The 24,654-nt window shown below is 41.8% G+C and overlaps 1 protein-coding gene across 3 annotated transcripts in view; it reads left to right on the top strand.

The window, feature by feature from the left end:
• MAPRE2 (microtubule associated protein RP/EB family member 2) overlaps positions 1-24,654 on the top strand; it is a 149,525-nt gene that overhangs the window by 19,164 nt on the left and 105,707 nt on the right. For 2 of the 3 annotated variants that reach the window (XM_087869878.1, XM_087869877.1), the window contains exon 2: positions 6,523-6,584. Coding sequence is in view for 1 of the 3 variants with exons in the window: in XM_087869877.1 (XP_087726003.1) it covers positions 6,523-6,584 (62 nt within the window). In the remaining 2 variants the exon portion in view is untranslated. Of the gene's footprint in view, positions 1-6,522; positions 6,585-22,294; positions 22,438-24,654 lie in introns of those variants that run through there. The other variant, XM_045777887.2, reaches the window with a different exon arrangement.

Raw genomic sequence — 24,654 nt, 5'->3', positions numbered from 1 at the left:
GGGTTTTTTTTTTAAGATTTTATTTTTTTGAACTAAAGATAAACTTCATTTTTCATACTGTATTGCCCCTTCCTTGTTTAAGAAAAATTAAAAAATGGAGGACTGTAGGATAAAAAGCAAATAAAAATGAAGGGCGAGTGCTGAAGGCCGGTTGGTCCATGTGGTAAAAGTTTTGTGGGCAACTTAAGTTGAACACGTGAAGGTGAAGTTTAGATGTTTAGTGCAGGTGTGGCCGTGGCTGGAAATGGCTATCACGTGTAGTTTATTTCATCCAGCTGCATGTGTCAGTTTCTCTGACAGTCTGACTTTCTCTTTATGGCTGTTGAACAGGGCAGGAAGACATGAGTGCTTTTCTGTTTGTGCCTCGCTTGACAGAATACTGAATTCTGTCCACACACCCCAGAAAGAGAAAGTTTTAAGAAACGTTCCAAGTTGGAGGGGCGCCTGGGTGGCTCAGTTGGTTAAGCATCTGCCTTCAGCTCAGGTCATGATGCCAGGGTCCTGGGATCGAGCCCAGCATCAAATAAATACTGATGCAGCCCCCAAACATTTTGTAAGTGGGACTCTTCTGTAAGACCCCACAGCAGCCCCCCCCCAATAGTGTTGGTGGTTATCACATGAACATTGTAGGATGTATACTAGCCCCAACAGCAGACTTAAGGGTTGAGGCTATGCAAGTAATCCTGAGTATTTCAATAAATTCCATCCACTTAACACTTTTCCCCAACTACTAAAAATGTGAGTTTGAAATCCTTCCCACACTACGGTTGGACAGTGGTTCTCCATCTTTTGAGGGAGGTCTTAGCAACCCTGGATACCCGGTGTCCTAACAACCCTCCTGCCACAGCCAAAGCCTTATTTAAATCTCACATGACCCTTTCAACACTTCTACTCTATTCCTGTTTCTTCTTCGGACAGTCAAAGGAATAAGACGATAAAGATAGGACACGTGTAAAGCAAGGATTTCATTTCCACTGTAACCTGAACACTAAATTTGGACCCTGGGTTCCTAAAGTGAATCTAATACCATTCACTGTGCTATTTCACTGCTTCAGGAACATTCTGCTACATTTCACTATCAGTCGTACTTGTGAGGAAAGGAGCCATTCTTCTATTCCAACTATTTTCAAGGATCTCTGATTAAAAAATCGATAAAAGGATAAGTAATTATTAAAAACATTCACAGAATTAATGCACATGGTATTTCTCATGTAGTTTGTCTCCTATCTTTTTAATTTTACTTTTGTGCCTTTCGCACAGTGGATAGCCTATTCTAGAATAGAAAGGGCAATCTCAAATTATTTTAATCCTGTTTCGCATGGGAAGTAACAGATGGGTAAAGGAGGATTCTAAGAGGGGGATGAGGCTCGGTTTGTATGAAAATAACTGAATTTCTATTTTATTATAGCAATGACTTTAGACAGTTTGGGGGGATTATACTGTATTTTTATAGAAGCCTAAATCACACGACCAACAGAGGTTTATAACATCACTACCATTCCTAATGTATGCCATCAAAATCCCTTTATCAGCCGGCTATAATTTTTCAAAGCCCTTAAATATACCATATGGGTCATTTTGTAGTCTGGCTTGCTTAAGAAGAGGAATGCATTGTACCACAGTCAATGCCCAAGATTCAGTGTAATTTGACCTCCTTTACTTGCCAGATAATCTCATTTGGTTTTGGTTTCCCTGGTGTGTGCTCAGCTCTGTGCTTCCCGGCAATCATGCCTCTAGTCCCCTGGGGGAGCTGAACCAGGCAGGCTCTTGACCTCCCTCTGCAGTCCTGGGGAAGGCTCTGAACCCAAGCCACCCCACCGAGGCCACTAATTGAGGTGGTGCTTGGTGGAGGAAGGGCCCTCCAGACGGCTAATATGGAGTAGGATCAGCCCAAGGATTAGTAGCCTGTGACCTTATTTAACGCTTTTGAGCTGTTTATCCCTAGAAAGCTGCCCCCCCCCATACTGAAGAATGTGGTCTATAACTGGAGTGATCCAACATCTGAAAGCACCCACAGGGAGTTTGGAATTCAGGATACAGCTGATTTTGAAGGTCCAAAGAGAGCTTAGTCATCTCCTGAGTGGAAAACCTCGGTTCACATCCCAGCGGGGTTCCCTTCTTGGAAAAGCTGGAGTAACCGGAGAGGCAGTGATTCCTGTCTCTTTGTGAGGAGAACACTTGAACCTTGCATTGGTCAGAAACCTCTGGCTAAATACACAGCACTGAAGAAAGAGCCAGATCTTCTTTCAATTACAAACCTTTCTTCATTCTGATGCCTCCTATGTGCCTAAGGCTTTACGGCCAGACATGGAAGCAGCCTTCAGGGGGCACTCTCAAGCTAGGACGAGTGTTCTATGCTCCACACATGGGGTGCCAGAATTCTGAGCTTGTTCAGAGAAAGAGGATTTGAAATGTCTAGAGGACAAGGGAAAACGAACTTTTGTAGCAACAGAGAATGCGCTTTGTTAGAGAGTTTGACCACGTCATGACTCTTACTCTAACAAAGATACTTGGTGTTTTCAGTTAAAACCAGCAAACCAGAGAAGGGGGCTGGCTTTCCGAGGAGCTGCGCAGTGCTCAAAATGGGAAGAGCAAAAGTCAACATGGTTTTTCCTAATGTGAGAGAAAACTCTGCCAGCTCCTTTTTTGTGTGAAGGTGACGACAATTACGCTCTTCTTTAGTGTGGCCCAGTTTAGAATACAAAACACCTGCCTTGTCAACCACAGGGGCCACATGGGATGAAGTGCTAGTCCTCGACCAATAAGGATGAGAATTTTGGGAAATTCTCGCATAGCATCAACGCAAAGGTATCAGATCATTTTTAAAATGCAGAGGTATCAAACTGCTTCTTAGACGTCACTTCTGGTTTTCAGTGTATTTGTATCTATTTTGACTTGTAATGAAGTTTAGAAAGGTTAATGTGGAAGAAAGAGGGGATAGCGAGACTTCTCAGATAGACAAGACTGGACAGCGACTGTCAGCAGTGGCTTCCGAATGCTAGAATCCTGGGTGAAATATTTTTCTTGGATCTGTACACAGTGGGGCAAATTCCCAACCCCATCTTGCCCACTGTCTTGGGGCTTTTGTTCTTCTCTGGAAAAGTAAGAAAATAAGAGATTCTTGCTCAACTGTAGTTGCTGTCTGATTTTTTTTTTTAATTAAATTTTGTTTTTAGATCGTTGCACGCGAACATGTACGTGAACATTGTAAGAAACCATATGGAGCTTTCTCATGTGTCCTTGAGTCCCTTCTCCCCCCTCAATGGTAACATCTTACGAATTTATATCACAACCAGGATATTGACATGGATACATGTTCAAGTCTAGTGTTGCCCTTTTATAATCACCCCCTCTTCCCACCACGCCTCCTTGCTCCCCCCTACTGCAACCATAACCTGTGCTCCATTCCTACAGTTTTCTCGTTTGGAGACTGTTAGGTAAATGTAATCATATGGTATGTGATCTTTTGGGACTGGCTTTTGTCACTCAGGGTAATTCTCTGGAGGTTGATTCGGGCTGTTTTGTGTATCAGTAGTTCTTTTTTATTGCTAAGGAGCATTTTATACTAAAAGGGTATGTCACAGTTGGCTTAACTATTAACCTGTTGAAGGACATCTGGGTTGTCTCTGATTTTTGGCTACTGCTAAAAAAAAAAAAAAAAAAAGTGCTGTAAACATAAATTATCATTTGTCTGAAAAAATGCCGAGATGTACAATTGGTGGCTTGTATGGTAGTTGCGTGTTTAAAAGAAAGTTTGCCAGAGCAGCAGAACAGTCCTATGTGCTCACGAGTAATGTGAGTCCTCCAGTTCCTCATCAGTGCTCCGTGTTGTCTCTATTGCAGCCATTCTGCTAAGTGTCTAGTGATATCTCATTATGGTTTTTAATTGTGACCTACACAATGGCTAATGATGTAAAATATCATTTCATGTGCTTCTTGCCGACATCCTCCTCAGCTAAATATCTATTCATGTCTTTTGCCCACTTTCCGACTGAATTTTTTTTTTTTTTACTTTCAAGTTTTTCAAAGTTCTTTATATATTCTAGAAACTAGTCCCCTACCAGGTATGTGGTTTGCAAATATTTTCTCCTAATTTATTCCTCATACTTACATCTACTTCACGGGGACACAAGTTCTTAATTTTGATAAAGTCCAGTTTATTTAACTATCCCTTTTATGGATTGTGTTTTCGGTGTCAAGGCTAAGAACTCCTTGCCAGGCCCCAGGTCGCGAAGATTTTCTACACTTTTCATAGCTTTATATTTATAGCATGATTTATTTGAGAGAGAGTGCACGTGCAGGAGAGCGCAGGCATGGGAGGCACAGGGAGAGGGAATCTCGAGCAGACTCTGCTGAGCTTGGAGCCAGATGTAGGCTCGATGTCACCACTCTGAGGACCCGAGCAGAAACCAGGAGTTGGCCACTTAACCAACTGTGCCACCCAAGCGTCCCCCATGCCCCATTTTTAATTTTTACGTAAAGTGTGAGACTTGCAGACCAGTACTGCTTCGCCACTGTCAAACATCACAGACAGAACTGTCCTACCTGCCTCCCCCACTGGTAGTGGGACCTATGCCTCCGCCCTTGCAAGGCTGTGCCTTACCAAGCATTTATATGCCAGGAGCAGAGCAAAGACCCTCCAGGGGTTTCAAATCTATAGTGAAGACCTGGCTGTCATGGTGATATGGCATGGATGAAAGATGGCGTAGACCTAGAGCCCGACTCCTAGAAACTGTCACTTTCTAGATGCACAATATGGGCCACTTGCTCCACTACTCTGAGCCTCAGTTTCTTCATTGGTATTAAGATTTTGGAGATTAAATTGGATAAAATATGTGGAATGACTGGTACAAAGGGTTTTCAATAAATGATCCCATTCTTCAAACTGATCCATTTCAGCTGTTGAAAAATGAGCAATGGGCCATTGTCAGACAACAGAAAGAGGCCAATTGTATACAGCCAATCCTGAATTTTCTAAGGGCGGATTATCTAGTTGATAGGTAAACTAGGAACCTTGTACTCTTCCTGGCTTGGTGGCCAGTACTTTCCCTGGTAACATAGCTACTGAGTACTAGTTCAGTAAAGACAGCAAAGGAAAATTTTACTGTAATTCAGTTAATTGCTGGAAGATTGAAGGACTTAGGAAAATGACACGGGGAGGAACGGGTTTTTTTATTTGATTTTTTATCAACTATCATTAAATTATGGAAAGATGTGAAATACTTATGAAATTCTCTAAATTCTGTGAAGAAATTCTATCCATCAGAAGAAAAAATTGTTAGCTTACCTGAGTTCGGTCTTTAAAACCATCTGTATTAAATTTTGTTTCTTTTTTTAAATAAGCCAACTTTACAAATGGATGTTTGAGCTTGCTTACTGAATAGTATAACGTTGAAAAATGAGCTCCTCCTTTTACTTTTATTCTCTCCATACCTACCCTTTTGCTGTTCCCATTTTTTTCACCATCTCCTCTTCCCCTTATAGAAAAGGTAAAAAATGCCTCCCTCCTTTCTTTAAAAAAAAAAAAAAAAATTCACCCAGCAACATGTCCAAACATAGTTCTGGAGATCACCTCTCATTGGGTCTGCCACAAATATTTTTATACGATTGACTTTTAAAAAAAAACCAAATAAGCACCAAAGGCATTTGTGTTTTCTGTTCTAGGACTGATTTAGAAGAGTAACGGGCAGGGTGAGGGCCTAGGTGGAAGCAACAGGCATTTCTCCTTTGTTTCGCGGGGTGCTGGGAAGACCAATTCGATGCCCTACACATAGGCATCTTGGGTCTTTTTTGGCAGCTTCTGCTCGAGCCGTTAGCAGCCTCCCCAGGAACCGTCCACTTCCCACCCTAACACTGGACCCTCAAAACCTGGAGCTCAGACACGTTTCTTAGCCTTGAGAATTGGATCGGTCCTTCATCAGTTTACTTGTCTTATCGCGTCGCCAGAGCATGTTTGAAGAGCAAGAGCTAATTCACATGAAGTAAATTATCAATTGTTGGCGTGTGTAGTTTGAAGTCTGACCCTGGTGTCTTCGAGAATGCCTAGCCTCTTAAAAATCTTCTGACTAGAAGAATAAGCCTGTGTTGATGCCAGCTGTAAAACCTGCACGTAACCCTGAGTTGAAGGAAGTCGATACTTCAGTGTTGGCCTTTGATAGCCCACTAGGGGCACCTCTTCCTGGGGTCATCTGCTAATACGTGCATTCTCATCACAGCAGACCATCAGGGAGAAAGGTACAAAGAAAAAAATGATCTTCATAGAACTGACATGATACTAAATATTCACACACCATAATCAACCTCAAAGTTGATCTAAAATATAGACGGAGAACCCGGTGGCTCTGCTAACTTAATCTCTCTCCTATGGTAAAACCAACTGAATTTTGATACAGTGTATGTGCTTTGATTTCCCTTTCCATTGCTAACTACACCTAACGAACTCCATTATTACCCTTTGCTCCTGTGTTTTCATCCTATTAAGTATTCTTTTTCTTTTTCTTTTTTTTTTTTTTCCTATTCCAGTATCCCACCTCTCAGCGGTACAGTTCATCTCGACAGCCAGGGAGAGAGCCTGGATGCTCAAGGTACGGTTTAAATCTAAAATGGTATAGAATTATTCCTTGTCAACAAATTAAATTGCAGTAATAATGCCTTTGTAACAATTTATTTTCAAAATTCCATTATACAGTTACAGCAAGGATTCCAGTCAACATGCTCCATTAAAACATTATTTTTCAAACTATATTCCATTTCCCATGTGTATGAAAGGCTAATTAACTGCTATCAGCAATCCCTCTAAAAAGGGTCAAGCCAATTAAAGTTTAATTTTGAAGATATTATTAGTGATAAGTGGAAGGAGAAAATATTAAGATGTAGTCAAGTAACCTCAGGACATTCCATGGTATTTGTGAACAAATGAGTTTTTTTATTTCATTCATTTATAATAAAAAAAGGCAACAGCTCAGACTTTACAAAAGAGGGTGGAGCATATTTGGGGAGGAGACAAAGACTCAGGAAGGCTCCCCCCCCCCAAGTTTGGGTTTGTGTTTGAAACGCAATCATTTGACCTTCACTTATTTCCCACTGGTATTCTGAGTCTGTCTCTCTCTTTCTCTCTCTCTAATGCCTTCAAGGTTCATTCACCTCCAGTAGCTCCCTAGAACAAAGGAACAATTAACTGAAATTCCACCAGATGGCAATATTTGGAAAGCCATCCACAGAGCTTTCAAAGCTGAGAGCTACTATTGTTCAGAGAGAGAATAGTCTCAGTGTAAAACATCCTTCACCGAAGGTATTCTAAACATCTTTAGTTTTACTTCTTTCCCCACAACATCAAAAGTTTTTACCAAAAAAAAAAAAAAAAGTTAGGGAGGGTATGTGGTATTTCCGTTTGTTTTTCATTCCGGAATGATAAAATTAGAAACGTCATTCCTAAATAATTCTTCACGGTATCGGTATTAAAAGCGCAAATCAATGGATAATATACTATATTTGGTTTGGGATTTCATGGTGATAAATGCTATGATTAACGGTCATTTTTAAATTGAGAAGAGAAAACTAAAATTCTAAAAAAAATTTTTTTTAAGGAGTTGTCTTGATATGAAACCTAGTGAAATTTGCAGGTGTAAAATATTTACTTGTATTGATTTGGAATAATTTATTTAAATGGGATGAGTAAACTTTTCTCCTTTTGCTCTAATAGCAAAAAAGTGGAGACCCTAAACCCTGAGTGGCATCTAAACAGCTGGACTTTTCAAGGACCAGAGCTGGGACAGAGGGACACAGAAAGACATCTGTGGGCAGTTAAAATAGAAAGCACCAAAGAGAGTCTACCTAAGCTTGCTTCATACACCTAAAAGCAGACCTTGGCGTGCCCTTTGAAACCTGCTCTTGTGCTATGAGCCCTTCTGGTAGGGGGCCCGTGTCTCTGGGACCGTCCTGGTTTAATTCTATTGTCTTGGAATATGGTCTCATTAGTACCCCTCTCGCCTTCAAAAGTATCTGCATTTGGATGACAAACTCTGTGATTGCCTACCTTCCAGGCTGGTACGTTCAAAGGAAAAACTGATAGAAAAAGGTGGCCCAATACCTAAATAGGGTGTCTGTTTATAAACCTCCGTATATCTAGGACTACAGGACAAATGCTCCCTTCTCTGTAAAGAGCCACGTCATGAATATTTTCTGCTTTGCAGGCCATACAGTCTCTGTCACAACTATTCAACTCACTGTAGTGTGACAGTCACCGTAGGCAATACATAAACGAATGGGCTTGGCCGTGGTCCAGTTAAGCTTTACTTACAGAAGCGGGCAATAGGTGGCACTGGGCTGGCAGGTGGTAGTTTACAGACCCTCGTGAGCACCTTCTCCGCCATTTCCCATCCCCTTACTGGGACAGCCATCCTTCAGTCCTCTCCTTTGTCTCCCTACCCTTTCTAGGTCGCAGCCTCCTTACCTAATACCAGTTTCTGAGACGGTTGGTAGTTGCTTGAGTGACTGATCTCCTCAGGGGTGCGGTTCCAGGGCATCCCTGACTGAGTCTGGGCGCTTGCTTCGTGTCCACGTCTGTCTCTGCGCTCTGCCCGCCGTGCCTGTACCTTATACCTCATGACCTAGAACAGCCTCCCTTTCGAGAGAGCACTTGAACCCTAACGTGAAATCTGGGAGCAATAGCTATTTTGTAGGCAATTGAATTTTATGCTTCCATCCTCAGTAAATAGCTGTCTGTGGAAAATGCAGCCACAAGAAGGAAAGATGAACATTGACTGTAGCAGATTTTTACTGTAAAAATGGTACATTTAAAGGAAAGTTCGGAAAGAAAAAAAAATGACCCATAACACCATCCCAGAATAACTGTTTGGTTTTTTGTATATTTGCTTTTCTCACACGTGTTCCTATTTTTCTCTACTGGACATGAACTTTGTTTAACTTAGCGTTAGTCACAGACCTCTTTCAAGCACCTTCAGGATTATTGTCAGAGTAGAACAGATTATGTTCTGTTAGTGTGTCATAGTATCCTCCAGTTTTGTTGTTGTTGGTTTGGTTCCGTCTAATTTGTATTTTTTTTTTTTTTGCCCATTTTCTTAGTACAAAATCCCAGAAGTGGATTATTCAATGATATGACCATTCTTATGACCTTTAATCTAGTTGACCATATTTCTTTCCAAATGGTTTGGAGTGTTTCACAAACATTTGCAACTTGAGAGGACTAGCCTCACTTGAGCTTGATCAGAACTAGCCTTTAATTCAATAATATTTACATATATTACTCCTATATGTAAAGAACTGTGCTAATTGCTTTGGTGTGTGTGTAAAAGTGGTAGGTTTTTTCCCACAAACCTTGGAGCGCCTGCTCTGAACTATGTGTTGTCGGGTTTCCATGGTGAGCAGAAGATGGCTTCTGTCTGAGTTTGACCTTACCGGAAAGCTAGGATAGATATATATAGTGTCTACAACTGTATACAAAATGAGATACACCATAGGAGAGAGACAGAAAAATACATTGGGAGTCTGGGAGGGGTTGAGTTAGGGGGGCGGTTAGGGATGGCGTCTGAGCTGAACCGTGGAGGTGAGTTGGACTGGAACATTGGATTGGAACATTCAGGTGGTGAGATTTGCCATTTATTCCGTAGACGTGTATTGGCAGCTAACTATGTGCCAGGTGCTATGCTAAAAGCTGGGGTTATAAAGGTAAACAAGACAGAGCTCTTAAAGCTTAGCATCCAATGGAATTGACGGCTTTAAAAAAAAAAAAGTCTGCTAAGTAAGATACCTTGTCTAGCAGAAAATACATGGGGATAGGGGTGAAGCCAGGGTCCTCTTTTGAAGAGGAGCTTTTTCGTGGCTCTTCTTTTGATATGATCTTGTTCATTACTTGTCCTATCAGAATCCGTGGGAGATCTGCTTCTGTAAATTCGAAGGTAATTCTAGTTGGCTGACCAACATTCCAACTAAAATTGGCCTGTATTTACAGCTCCCACCCCCCACCCCACATGAGTCTATTCCCTGACCATGTACAGAGCTAGGACTAGAATCAGTAAGACCTACGTCCTGACCCCGGCCCCCTGATGACTGAGGCAAATCACCAAGAATTACAGGGGTTCATTTGTAGTTTTTCCAAACGGCTGGAAGGACCCTCAATCTAATCCAACTGACCCATTGTAAAGATGAACATTCCACTGTGAAGAGTGACTAGCCAACCGTCGGGTGTTGGTGAGCAAGCCGTGGCATAAGAACCCTGGCTTCAGACTCCCTTCCTGCTGGTTCTGTGCTCACTGCTGTAATTTCCCCTGTAGTAAGAATGAGAAAGAATTTAGCCTGCACGTCTTTGTGTGCAGCATGTATTTTTACCCAGCTCGGACTACCACAAACTTTAAAGTTTAATTTTTAAGTTAAAAATTTAAGTAGTAATGAATAGATGAGTAGTAGAAAGAGAGGGAAATGTGGACCAAATTCCTACATCTGCCATTTTCCTCCTTTAGGATCTGGGCAAATAACTTGGCCACACTAAGTTTTTACATGTTGAGTTTGTTGTAAGAATAATCGGAGGTAACGTAAGTGTCAGATACAACATGGGCACTCAGCAAGTGGTGTTCTTTCCCCTTCTCTCCTAGAACGACGGGTTCTTTACAGGGTTCCTTTTATTAAGGAGATTACCTTGTAAAAGTCAGGAGAATTAAATGATGGAATGAGGATACAATTATAAAAGTATCTCGTATAGAACTTAATATTCTCATTTCTAAATTTCACTTAACTATGCATAATTAGCAATTTAGAAGATTTTGTTCATGGGTCTTTTTCCTTCAGTAGCTTATTTCATATGGTCTATGGATATGTTGGTAAGACTTTGGAATTTTCTGTTATTTACTGTATGTCAAATACAGAGATGACTCAATGAAGAAAATGTAGCTAAATATTAACAATTTAAAAATCTAGCTGGTGAGTGTGAGTGTATGTTATGTTATTATACAGGTTTTTTCTACTTACCTGGGTGTTGAAATGTGTTAGGCCAATTTTTTAAAACTATGTATTAAATACTAAGCCTCGACCACGGCCCCATCACTGTGCAAGGGGCAGAGGGTACATTTTGGGCAAGCAAGTCAGGGTCTCCACCCTGATGGAGCTGTGGCCCACTGTAGGGAACACTCACGGAGAGGGCATCCATGCTAAGCACCCCATGTTGGGAGAAGTACGGGATGCCATGGGAGCCCCTCGCAGCGAGAGCAAAGCTACAACTGGGGCAAGGAGGTCAGGCAAGTCTTCCAAGAGGCAGGGACCTCTCCTCTAAGATCTGAAGGAAAAAGGAGAGCCAGCAGGTGTTGAAGAGAAGGCGACTGGAAAAAAAGGAGGGTTGTTGAGGCAGAAAGTGTGGCAGCCTCTTCAAAGACCTGGAAAGGCACTAAGAGAAGCATCTGGCATACTGGCTAAATTGAAAGAGGTTCAGTAGTGAGCTGCAGCGTTCAGGGAGGCGTGAAAGACAGGGCTGCAGAAACCGATTAGGAAGAGCCTGGGCAGGCTAGTGAGACCTTTGGGTCGTATTCTGGAAGTGCTGGTTGAAGTGCTGTCAGTAGAGAAGTGAAACTGTCAGTTTCATGGCTTAAAATGGTCTCCCTGGCAGCTGTGTGGACAGTGATGGGGAGGGGTTAAGATGAGACGAGAAAGTGAAAGATGCACATCTGGCTAAGGTGACAGCTGGGGTAGAGACGTGGGCGGACTTGAATACCAGTTAGAAGGTGACATAGGACGGGGTAAGGGAGAGGTCAGGGGTTAACTCACTGGACACGTGAATTGAGTGCTTGCTATGTGGTAAACGCCATTTCAGCGCTGAGAAGAAAAATGAGGCAAGCTCTAGGGAATACAGAGTGAGGTGTTGCTATTTTGTGTAGAGGAGACTAATGAAGAGGGGTCTTCGCAGGAGCACAGACTGACCCTCAGGGACCCCCCCCCCCCCATCTGGGGTGCCACAGTGAGAAGTAGTCACCTGGTGACCACAGAATTGAGGGGGTTCCCTGGAAGTCCTGCTGCTGGCAGTGTTGTGGTTGCCGAAGGAGGATGCCCACGTGCCTGGTATGAGTGGGAGGTTTGATGGTATTGCTTGCTGAGGTAGGAAGCACAGGGTCACGGAACATGACAAGTGTGACAGCAAGAACCCAAAGCATGGTATTGAACATGTTGACTTTAGGGTGCCTGTGATATCTAAAAGGATGTATGTGGGGACTTGGGATCTGAATCCCAAAAGGGAAAATAAACCAGAAATACAGCCTTGGGAGTCACTAGCACGTAAGCTGTAAGCCACGAGTACGGGTAAAATTGCCCAAATAGAGAACCTTAAAGATCACCAATATTTAGGAGATAGATAAAGAAGAAGAATACACCCATTTTCATAGCAGCAATATTGACAAAAGCCAAAAGATAGAAGCAACCCAAGTGCCCATCAACAGATAAAGAATAAGCAAAACATGGTCTATACATACAATGAAATATTCTTGTGCCTTAAAGAAAATTCGGTTACCTGCTACAACGTGGATGAAACTTGAAGACCTTAAGTTAAAGGAAATGTCGGTCACAGAAGGCAATACTGTATGGTTCCACTTATGAGCTACCTACAACAAAATTCATGGAAGGAGAAAGTAGGATGGTGGTTTTCAGGGGCTGGAGAGAGGGAGATCTGCTGAGTTACTCAATGGGTATAGGGTTTCAGTTTTGTAAGATGAAAACCCTTCTGGAGGTGGAGGCTGATGCTCGTTGCACAGCCGTGTCAACGCTAATACCACTGAACTGTGCATTTAAATGGTGAAAATGGTCAAGTTTATGTTCTGTGTGCTTACTACAAGGAGAGAGTCTAACGATTAGCCAAAAACACAGGAGGAAGACCACATGCGTATGCTGTCAGGAAGCCTAAGTTAAAGAGCATTTCAAGAATGAGCAAAGGGTTGATAAGTCCAAATGCTCTGCAAAGGTTAAGTAAGAGGATGACTAAAAAGTGCTTATTGATTTTCAGCAACGAAGAGGTGGTTGGTGATCTTGATGAAGCTAATTTCAGTGGCCTGGTCAAACTGGAATCCGAACTGGAGTCCAGGGCAAGTAAAGAGGGTAGGTTTAGATAAGTCTTAAGGTATTTGACCATAAAGAAGAGGAGAGAAAGAGGAACCCGTGGGGAAGAAGAAGGACTTGCCCAAGTCAGTGATGCTGGGAAGGAGCCAAGCGAAGGGGCACGAAAGGTCTGTTAGAAAGTGACGAACAGGGGTGCCTGGGTGGCACAGCGGTTAAGCGTCTGCCTTCGGCTCAGGGCGTGATCCCGGCGTTCTGGGATCGAGCCCCACATCAGGCTCCTCTGCTATGAGCCTGCTTCTTCCTCTCCCACTCCCCCTGCTTGTGTTCCCTCTCTCGCTGGCTGTCTCTATCTCTGTCAAATAAATAAATAAAATCTTTAAAAAAAAAAAAAAGTGACGAACAAGGCTTCAAGAAGGCAGGAGGCAGCTGGCCAGGATCCACCTCCTCGCGGCAGCAAACAAGAAAGAGTAAGATGGCTACCGTGTGGGTAGGTGTATAGGTGTGGGAGCAGGAAACTTAAATTCTTGTCTAATGGCTTCAGTACCCTCTGAAGTCAGAGGCAGGACCATCTGCTGAGGGAGGGGAAGGTGGAAGGGTCAGAGATCTAAAGAAAGAAGAGTATTAACATGTCTGCTGTACGAAGAATGACCGAGTGCTGACTAGGGAAGCAGAGGGATGATCTGGAAGCACTGACACCCCCTTGGGCGGGGGGCACGGATCTATATTTGTGCCGATCTTCCAGGCAGCGCGCCCTGTCCCCCAGCATGGCTCAGCAGTCCGAATGAGGCGCACGCCCCTAGGCAGATGAAAACTTGCAAAGAGCTCCTTTTTGGGAGAAACGTGAAAATTGATCACGAGGACAACGCATTTAAAATGGGCCAATGCTTTGTTTGAAATGTTGTAGGTGCCAAAGGACTGGCTGCAAATGTTTTGGTTTACGACTTGTTTGAGGTTACTGCGGGGATGGTTAACTCATGAGGTCCCCCTATTGACAAAGTAGATTATTCAGGACCAGCCTTAATGAACAACGGATTGGATGAATTCAGAGTGAAACGGAGCAGTTTGAAGAGTTTGGGGTCTCCTCCCCCTCCATTCACAAGCTTGTATTGCCTGTCGTAGATACAGGACCAGAGGCAACTACTCTGTCGCACAGAAATAAAACTGCCAATTGCTTAGCAAACCTTTACTGTTGTATATCTTAATAGGAGAGTTCTGCTTTTTTTTTTTTTTTTTTTTTTTTAGTTCTAGTGTAGTTAACCATACAGTGTTATATTAGTTTCAGGTGCACAATACAGTGAGTCAACAATTCTATTTGCAACAATATGGATGGATCTAGAGAGATTTCAGCCTTTTGCATTGAATACCAGGATTTGGTTAAGTAATACTCCTTTTGCTAGCGAAATGTCACTAAGATGACTCTGACGTTGACATCCCTTATCACTTTACAAGTGGGCTGTGGTATGTGGAAAAGAATGCTATTGCCGTCCCCTAGGCTAGGTGCCTGGAATGCTTGTGTATGTGGAGGCCCCTAATCAAGTGTTTCTTCTACCCCTGTCACCATCTGAGTCTGTTTCTCCAGCCTGAGAGATGAAAAATAAAGAATATGACAGGCACCAACCCTAGGACACTTCCTATTCCCACGGACACCATCAGAACTGGAGAGCAGATTTCTAAATGTCCTGTAATGATAATGTACTATAACTATGCCACCTCATTTGATGACCATTAGCCATGTACCCACTGTGTGTTTAAAATGTGACTATGAAGGTTTCCTATGCATTTGAAATCTTTAATCTTAATGTGGACAGCTGCATGTGGTCAGTGGCTATGGTATTGGGCAGCCAGCTCTAGAAGCCAGATTAGATAGAGCTGAAATTTTAAATACAGCTTACAGATAGAGCCAACCCAGGAAACTCACTCTGGTCTTTGATGTCCAAACAAGTCCGGCCTGGCCTCATTCTGCCATCAAGTTGGTTACAGCCTAGGGATTCTGGTCTTTGTAAAGGTGCATATGGGGGAGGGAGTAAGATCTGAAAGTCACCTACAGCCAAGGTGGATTCACTTTCAGTTACCTGAAGAGTCTAACACCTGAATACCAGAGTCCTGTCGACAGAGAAGATGGGGGGAGAACAAACTTTATTTAATGGCTACAGCGCATAAATACTCTGAGAGCAACTTCACACACAATGTCTCATGCGAAATCGGTTTGTCTTTTTATGTCCTCTGTGAAATTTGTGCTTGTTCTAAATGCGTCTGAGAGCTTACGAACTTGTTCAGGGCCCCTAGCTCGTAAGTAGTAGAGGCAAGATTAGTGCCCAAGCAGGTGTGAGTCCAAGGCTATTTCCACAAGCAGTACTCACAGCTGGATACACGTGTTGGGAACTACCCAAGAAGCAGAAAACCTTCAGGGTAGGATTGGAGGTGGAGTAGAGGTTCTAGGAGGCAAACGACAAATTCTCTGTGCATCTATTTAATTCTGATTATAGCAGAAGTTGTACCTGTATTCCTCTGCCTGCTTGCCTCCCCTCCCTGCCCTCCCACCGTTTCAGTTATGTTGATCATAAGTTACGCCTTTGTGGAAACACAATTCCGAGTGCCAGAGAAGATGTACAATCGATCGTTTGAATTAAAATTACTCAAGGAAGTGAGCTATACCATCACCTGAGTTATCACCTAGGCAAAAGTCAGGCTACTTGGTAATCACGTACACTTCTGATGTCTCTCATGAGAAGTATGGCAGATGAATCACACGTCTCCCAGGGTTCAGCGCTGCCTGCCTGTCTTCTCACATGTCTAACTATGATGTTCTACTTCTGTAGTATTTCCAAAATGTCCATTATTGAAAATAATAGTGGAAATCAGGAAAAGCAAACCGCCTATAATTCTACCCTCACAATTTCTTTTTCTTTTCCTTCCAGTCCTCATTCATATAACGTCACATAGTTGGAACCATACCCTGGTGCATACGTCAGTACACTGCTTTTTAATTTCATTTGATGTCACAAGTTTTCCCTGCTGCCACACATGTTCATGATTATAGTGTTCAGGTCTCTAGAACAGTCTATAAAATCGACATCCTATTATTACTCCAACCTGCCATTGTTTGACTTACGGAGTCTGTTTCAAAGCAAAGTTTGGTAGGTTTTAAACTTACAGATCTTAACTGGTTAGATACCCCTGACTGGAAGTCTCATACCTGTGTGTTCCCACATCCTCTGAGAATAATTCTTATACTATAGAATTCCAGAGTGGGTATTACCTTGGATGTTAGGTTTTTTCACATGTAATTTTTCCAAAACATGATCTTCTAAAGAAAAGTAGATGACACCTTCTATTTTAATTATCATTCCCACTGCAGACATTAGGCACTTAATTTATGCTTCTTGAATTCTGCATAATCTATAAAACTGCCTTGACATGAGGTTGCCCAGCAGCTTGTACTGCGGATGACAGATTTCCAGCCTTGCTTACCTCAGATATCATTCTGCTTAGAATGCGTGCACTGACGTGTTCGCCTCTGTTCTAAAGTTAGTCATGTTTCAGTCTTCAAGAAAGCAATTCAGATGCATCACGGATTATCAGGTTAACATCAAACTGTGTTAGGGAACATGAACAGTAAAGGTCAAGGTAAGCCTCAGTGCCTCCCTAGGGAACTAAATTCTAGATCGTGAGGATATTTTATTGTCCAGTACTTCCTACTCTTGCTTTGCAGTATGGCGTTAGTCCTTTCCTGGACCGTGAGGTTTCAAGATGCCGATGTGTTCTGTCACGATTTTTCGAGGCAGTGACTAGGCTACATAATATCTGCGTGGTAGAGTTTCTCTCATGGGATTCTTGTGCTTCCAACTTTATTTCTGCTCTTGGGGAGTGATACATTTCAGGCCTGTGTGAGGTAATGCCACTCACACAACACTGCTTTGGTTTACAAGCTAGACTGAACCACCAGCGTCCTTTTCCATTGCCCGGCTTAGAGAAATACTTTGCTTGGCTTGTCAAAAAATTAGAATCGAGTGCTTGGAATGCTGTGTAAGGACCCTATTGCTTCCAACCAGGATAACCATTCTTCTAGAAAGTTGTCTTGAAATAAGACTATCCTATTACTATGGACTCCTGCTCAAAACAAAATTTAAGAAATTGCCTAACTCAGGCACACCATTAATTTTTTTCCTTTTTTTTTTTTGTTTCTTTAAAGCTATTTAAATTCCAATTAATGCAGTGTGCTATTAGTTTCAGGTATACAGTTTCGTGCTTCAACACTTTCATACAGTACCCAGTGCTCATCATAACAGGTGCCCTCTTTAATCCCCATCACCTATTTTTCCCCATCCTCCAACGCCCCTCCCTTCTGGTAACCTATCAGTTCTCTATAATTAAGGGTCTGTTTCTTGGTTTGCCTCTTTTTCCCTCCCCCATAATCTTTTGTTCCTGAAATTCTGCATATGAATGAAATCATATGATATTTGACTTATTTTGTTCAACACAATACTCCCTAGCTCCATCCATGTCGATGCACATGGCAAGATTTCATTATGGCTGAGTAATATTCCATTGTGTATATATCATGTCTGCTTTATCCATCAGTCAGTGGACATTTGGGCTCTTTCCATAATTTGGCTATTGTAGATAATGCTGCAATAAACATCAAGGTGCATGTACCCCTTCAGTATTTGTGTATCTTTGGGTAAGTACCTAGTAGTGCAATGGCTGGATCATAGGGTAATTTAATTTTTAACCTCTTGAGGAACTTCCATACTCTTTTCCAGAGTAGGTACACCAGTTTGCGTTCCCACCAACAGTGAAAGAGGGTTCCCCTTTCTCTACATTCTTGCCAACATCTGTTGTTCTGTGTTGTTGATTTCAGCCATTCTGATAGGTGTGAGGTGATGTCTCATTGTAGTTTTGATTTGTGTTTCCCTGATGACGAGTGATGTTGAGCATCCTTTCGTGTGTCTGTTGGCCATCTGGATGTCCTCTTTGGTAAAATGTCTATACAAGTCTTCTTCCCAAAGCTGCATCTCTTCAAACTTCAGTATTTTATTGTACAGGAAAATATTGAAACATGAAGCGTTTGCTTTTAAATGTAATTCCATTTAAGTAAAATTATTTTGGATTTCAGGGTAAAAATGGTAGAGAATTCTGGTCAAAAAGGGACATTGCTGGCACAAAGAACAATTCACTTGGATGGAACTCAATAAATGGTTTTAAATATTATAGAATTTGGCTGTCCTAGGATTGTCATAAAGACTTCAGAAGAGGTGGACTTTGAGCTGAGCCTACTTTTGTAAAATATGGATTAAGGAGAAGGAAAAAGGCCATTCCAGGTACCAGTCACAAGGTACAAGGAACACCATAAACCATCTCAAGGAGGGTAGGAGGGGATGACTGATTCTTTAACATGATTACTGGAGGATTAAGGGAGAAAGATAAACTAGGATTAAATAGTTCTGAGTTCCAAATACCAGATAAGTTGTCTAAGCTTTGTATTTAAACTTTGTATTTTAGATAGTGGGAAATACTGAACACAATGCAAATAATCTAGAAACATTGAATTCTTTTTTAAAGATTTTATTTGTCAGAGAGAGTGAGAGAGAGTGTGCAAAAGCAGGGAAAGCAGCAAGCAGAGGGAGAAGCAGACTCCCCACTGAGCAGGGAGCCTGATGCAGGACTCGATCCCAGGACCCTGGGATCATGACCCAAGGTGAAGGCAGATGCTTAACCAACTGAGCCAGGTGTCCCTAGAAACGTTAAATTCTAAGATGATAGTCTAAAAACCTAATTTTGCTTCCCTTCTCTCCAGATCATCAATTGAAATAACAATTTAAAAAGAAAAAAATTATGGCAGTTCTGGAAATAGGAGTAAGGACCAGAAGTTGACAAACTTCTAGAACATGGAAAGGGGATAGGATTATATCGCTAATTAAAAAAAAAAAAATTAAGACAAAAATATGGAAAAAGAACAGTTGAAATAATTCAAAGAATTATTATAATCCAGATGAAATAATTCAGAGGATAGAAAACAAAAAATCCTTAGAATGAAAAGTATTGCATTCATCAAACTCCACTACCCATTTGCTTAAAAAAAAAAAAGTTGCTTACGGATAAGATGAGATTGGAAAACATGAGTTCTTGCAAATTAAAAATCAAGGGAAAGACTTTAAATGTTGACAGTATTCCAGAGTATAAAGCAAAAAAAATATATATATATTAAGGGATCTGAAAGGATGATCTAGAAGTTAAAACGTAGTTTGAATCTTTAAAGGAAAAAACAAATCGGAAAGAAAGGCGTAAAGATTCATATTAAAAGAGGCCAACCCTTTACCCATCTCGGTGAAATTACAGGATGTCTTAGAGCTTCTGGGGTGGAAAGTTAGACAATGAGAAGATTACCAACACAAGTGATCACCGGAATGGCGTAAACATTGGTACATAGTGTTGGAAGCTGGGAGACCAGAGAACCAGGCTTTCAAAGCTTGGAGGAAATGGATTTTGGAACTATAATTCTGTACTCAGCCCAACTATCAATAAAGTATGAGAGCAAGTAGACATTTTCTGACCTGAAGGTTGGAAACTTTACCCCTATTGCTTCTCAAACAATTTGAAGATACAGTCTAGGAAAATAGGAGAGAAAAAGATAAATGTTAATATAATACCCAAAAACTAAGGAACTACTAGAAGAATCCAATTATAAGAAACACCAAGATGCCAGCAATAATAGTAAAGCACTTGGCCTAAATTAGTGGGTTCTATGAGGAAGATCTTGCAGAAAAAAGGCAGACTCTACTATAAATGTAGAGTCCGAATCTGAGTATTTATCATACAACAATAGTTATAGGTTTCTTCTCTCAGAAAAACTAGTTAAAATCTCTAGGAAAAACTACATAGATACAGATAGGTCAAATACATAAATACGGTAAGATTCAACTTTAATCTTAGAACGAGGCGTGCTTTTGAAAATTGATGGCCTGTGGAAAGAGAATCCATTTGACCTTGATGGTTTTCTTAGAATATTATTCTGATTGCAAGATGTAATGAGATTATATTTCTTTCTCTATGAAAGGTGACACCTCTTGATTTTTGGAGAGAAGAAGAAATGACCTAATCATAAGTGCCATTTACTAGACTTCAAGTTTAGAAACAATCGACAGTCAAAACAAGAAAGCGTTAAGTACAGTCATAGAACATAATGTAAATATTAAGGATAAAGGAGACCTAATGGTAAAGCTATGCAAATTAAAAGCAGAAGAGTTCGCAAAGAGACCTAAAATGGAGAGTCGATAGGTCATGCTCCTTGGAATGAGTCAAGAAATAGGATTTTAAGAGTGTTGCTTTAAGTCGAAATGGTAACCACTGGAATAATTCAAAATATTACCAATAATTGAGAGAGACAAGAAGCAATAGAAGTGTTGAATTTTTTTTCATAGTAGAAAATACTGTGTTGATAAATTAAGAATAGAATATACCTGAATTTTTAGAGCTGCAATTGTAACCCCAAGAAGAATTAAAACCAGAAGTAGCCCAAAAAGATCAAATATTTATAATGGGACTAGGGGTAAGGGAAAGTACTAAGAGATGTTTGCTTTTACTATTAGACATTCTGTATGTCCTGAAATTCTTCTGCATATTCCACAAATTACAAATAGTCCCCTACGTTAAGAGGATTGAAAGGAGAGCATGGATGGACTCTTGGAAGTTTTCACGTTTGCCTCTAGCCCAAGTGACATGGTTATGGAAACAGAAAAATTGAGAGGCAATGGGAGAAGAATGGGTAGGATTTGGTTGTTTGGTAGATAATTGAACAGGATTTTTTTTAAGAGAATGAAGCAAAGATGTATAATTTCAGACTCCTTGATGAGAGTAATCTAAACTGAAGCTATGGTCAAAATGACACCAAGGATAATATACTTTTAAAACTTGCTGGTGCCTTGCCGTTCTTCAGTAGTATTTCTCTAGGCTGGTCAAGAAATTAAAATGTGGCCATTTCAAGTGATATTTGTCATACGGTCAAATAGTTGTCATAATGTGATAACCCAAATATCTTTGTATTTAATCCTCAGTGTCAAAGACATCACACTACAGAACCACCGTCACCATGGGAAAGAATTAGCTAAAGAGCACTTGCTTGGTCAAAACTTTCAGATCAACAAAGAATTGATGCTTCAGGTTAACAGTGGATCCTGGCTCTCTCCTGTCTCGCAGTGATTTGATTTATGCCTTGGGGGAAAGTGGCCAGGTTTTACTGCATTAGAAGCTCTCAAAGCTCCCGGGCTCCGAATATTTGAGTTTTCAGTGAGCTTCTAATCCTGCTCTGCTATCGTGAGCTGGGATTTTAGCAACTTCCTGGGCTTGATCCTATTGACTTTATCCTATTTACTACAAGTTTTTTAAACAACGAAGTGGAAGCTAGGAAGAACAGCGTTCTTTCCAAACCCTTTCATAAACTTATGAACTCTGCAGGTCCTCCTCATTCACAGCCTGACACCCTGCCTCACTCATGGATGATCTGTTGCAATTATTTGCTGAAGGCCTTACCACTAAAATGCCACCTTTTTCCAACTGCAGTAGAGCAAGGCATTTTACACAATCTTCAGTTCTTAGAACTGAATAACTTTTCTTTAGGAATGGAAGCAATCTCGAGTTTAATAAAATTTACCAAGATCCTTGGAACAGAATCCAAAGGTTCACTGAGCTTCCATTTCCCATTTTGCAGAGACTGATAATTATGTGTAAACTCAGGAAGAAAACTTGGCTCTCATATCTGCCTGACCGATATTCAAGGGGCGTCCGAAAAATATCTTCTCCGTAAATGTACTAGTGTGGATGGCAGCATCTCCCCTTGCTGGAGGGCATCGTGTTTTGCCAGGTAAAGTCAGTGTAGAAAAGCTCCGAAAGGTCAGCCAGATTGTTTTTGTTTTGGTTTGTGGTTGGTTTCTTGCCTTCCATGTTGTGAACGGCAAAGCGATAGATTTAGAAGAGGGAAGTAAATTATGTTTTTTTGCTTGGAGGGAGGGGGATTAGAGAAAATAAAATCTGGAAGGTAGTCCAGTTAACTGGACATCCTAGAATCGCCTGATTAGGAAACCACCGTCTCAGCCAAATTAAGCAGCTCACCTTGACCGGTACTAGCCAAGCCACATTGCTTTTCTCGGTGTGAATGTGTCCTTTATATAGTATTTGCACAAGGCATGACCTCAGCGTGGATTGCAGCTGTTTCATAACTGCTGTGAAGCTTATTGGCTCAGCTCCACAGAGCTGTGTCCAAACTTCAGGAACTCTTCTCAAGTAATGTGAATGTGGGAGGAGACCACTTGTGGAATGATTGACTCTACCCGGAGTCGAGTGTTTTGCGTGCAGAAGACGAGGCTGCTGCTCTCCAGGTTGTGTCCAAATGTAAGTGACCGGCCAGAGAAATGGTTTTTGGACCTGTCGTCCAGCCTCAGAACTCCCCCTCTGCAGAGCTTTGAACGTAGGAAATAGCAACGCTAGGCTTCCTTATATCTTCAGGCAAGAATTGCCTATGAATTTTTAAGCTGATATTTTAATTTGCTGAAAACAGGGATTCTGACTTTCACTATGTAATCTGATTAGTCAGTGCCGTTGTGAAGATGAGATGGTGGATGAATGTTCCTGGCTTTCTCTCCTCGTCCTGAATGTTCTGGAAGGACAGGGACTCTAAAGAAAGGACAAGTGAGATACTGTTACATTTACATCATAATTCATTTGACCTGAGTTGCTAACCTCTTCCTTGCTTTATCGTGAGGCAAGCTGAAGTTATTTTCAAACGGTAGCTGAGCGGTCTAGCAGTGGCACTGAACCTAGCCCAGTGCAATAACCAGAGGGAAGAATCCAGCTCTACAGGGATGTATGTGAAGGATTCAAAATAGAAGTATTTACAGGCTCTTCTCTCTGCTTATTATACACAGGGGAAGTCTTTTCTCGTGCTGATACCAGGAGGCAGAACTAGCCTGCCAGTTTAAGACGTAACCAAATTAAATCCCACCTTCCTGTATATGGTGAAGGGTAAGTTTCTCAAGGTAGCTAGATTGTACTGGGGCACTTCGGTACCCAAAGTAAAACTCTGAATGTTTATCCTGAAAGTGCTAGGAAACCAGTGAAGACTTTTGAAAAAGAAGGGACAAAAGACAGTTCTTGGGGTGATAGGTCAGAAGCCTCGAGAAGTAAGTGTAAGGAAGCGAGGAAACCTCTCAAGAGTCTCAGAATCTAGGCATGAAGTAGTAGGTGGGCCGTGGGGTGTGAGGAGTGGCGGAAGAAAAGGAGGCACCTCTGTGTCTCCTGTTTCGTGTCTCACTGTGAAATGAAGAGATAGGGTGACCAAATCAGAGAGATGGGGAGGGGGTGGGGCAAAGATTCTGAGGAGTGAAAATGGAGGGCTGGGTCCAGTTCAAGCACGAGAGGTGACGAGGGGTGGGGAGCCAAGTAAGGGAGAAGCTTCCTCGTTAAAGGAACTGTGCATCATCCAAGGCAATGGCGCCAGCCTAATTTCTGCTTCTGCCTCTGGTCTGCTTGTTCAGTGAGTGAGGGAGTGCGGTGATGACTGTAGACACCACACCGCATTTTTACAAGCTGCTTCTGGAAACCTGAATGGAGATCTGATTTTTCGAGTTGCACTCATGGCAACTTTCCCTCAGGGGAACCTGCCTAGTCAGCAGATGATGCCTATTTTCTGCTGATGTTTCTGTCACTACCACTTGGGGTCAGGTATGTTTTCCCTCCCCAGAAGTATTTGGCCTCTCTGCAGAAAAATCCGTGTCCTGCTAAGCCGTTCACTGACATGTGTCCCCTCTTGTTCCTGTGTTGTGGTGAGTTGGAAAGCTCTGTGTGGCTTTGCCGTGCCTGAGGGTTCTGGACACAAAGCAGAGGACAGGTTCCCTCTACTTACAGATTCCTGAACTGACTTGAGTCATGGCTGGGAATAGGAGAGAGGGCAGGATCCCTTCTCAGGGACACTCACCAGCCTCCTACCTCAAAAAGTCTCCAACTAGTAATGTAGTCTTGTGATTTATAGCTCTGAATCATTCAAGGATCTTAAGCCTTTGATACTTGAAAATCAGACTTCTGAGGCTTACAAATTTTTCCTCGGGTGGCTCTCCATGCCATGGGCTTTAAAGTCTATTTTGAAACTCAGTACTTGAGCACTGTCTTTTTTTTTTTTTTTTCTAAAATTCTTTAACAACCTTGTGTGGAAGAAATGGAGAGTTAAGGCATTAGAACAGGGCGGGTGTGGCAGAAAGTATTTGTTATAGATGGCTACCATACCATAGATGGAGGGGATGGCTCCCCTCCCACATGTTTCTCTTATAGTGTGATATTGACATTCTTCCCATTTATGATTCTGATGGAGTCAATATCCCTTCTTGAATCTGGGTTACCTTAACCAGTGAAGTATGACAGAAGTTATGCCTTGGGACGTCCAAGAGTAGATTCTGAAACCCCATGCTCGTCTGTCTGTTCTTTAGGGATGGTCATGCTTGGTATCCATCTGCCATGCTGTGAGGGAGCCCAAGTCATGAGGAGAGGTGTGTGTAGTTGTTCAACTAGAGCTCCAGCTGAGGTCCCAACCAAAAGGCAATATCGACCACCAGCTGT

Source organism: Ursus americanus, chromosome 19 (assembly GCF_024610735.1).
Source record: "Ursus americanus isolate L20-20 chromosome 19, mUrsAme1.1.p, whole genome shotgun sequence".
Classification (NCBI taxonomy): domain Eukaryota; kingdom Metazoa; phylum Chordata; class Mammalia; order Carnivora; family Ursidae; genus Ursus; species Ursus americanus.
Note: the sequence above shows the minus strand (reverse complement) of the source record. Positions and strands in the feature narration are given on the sequence as shown.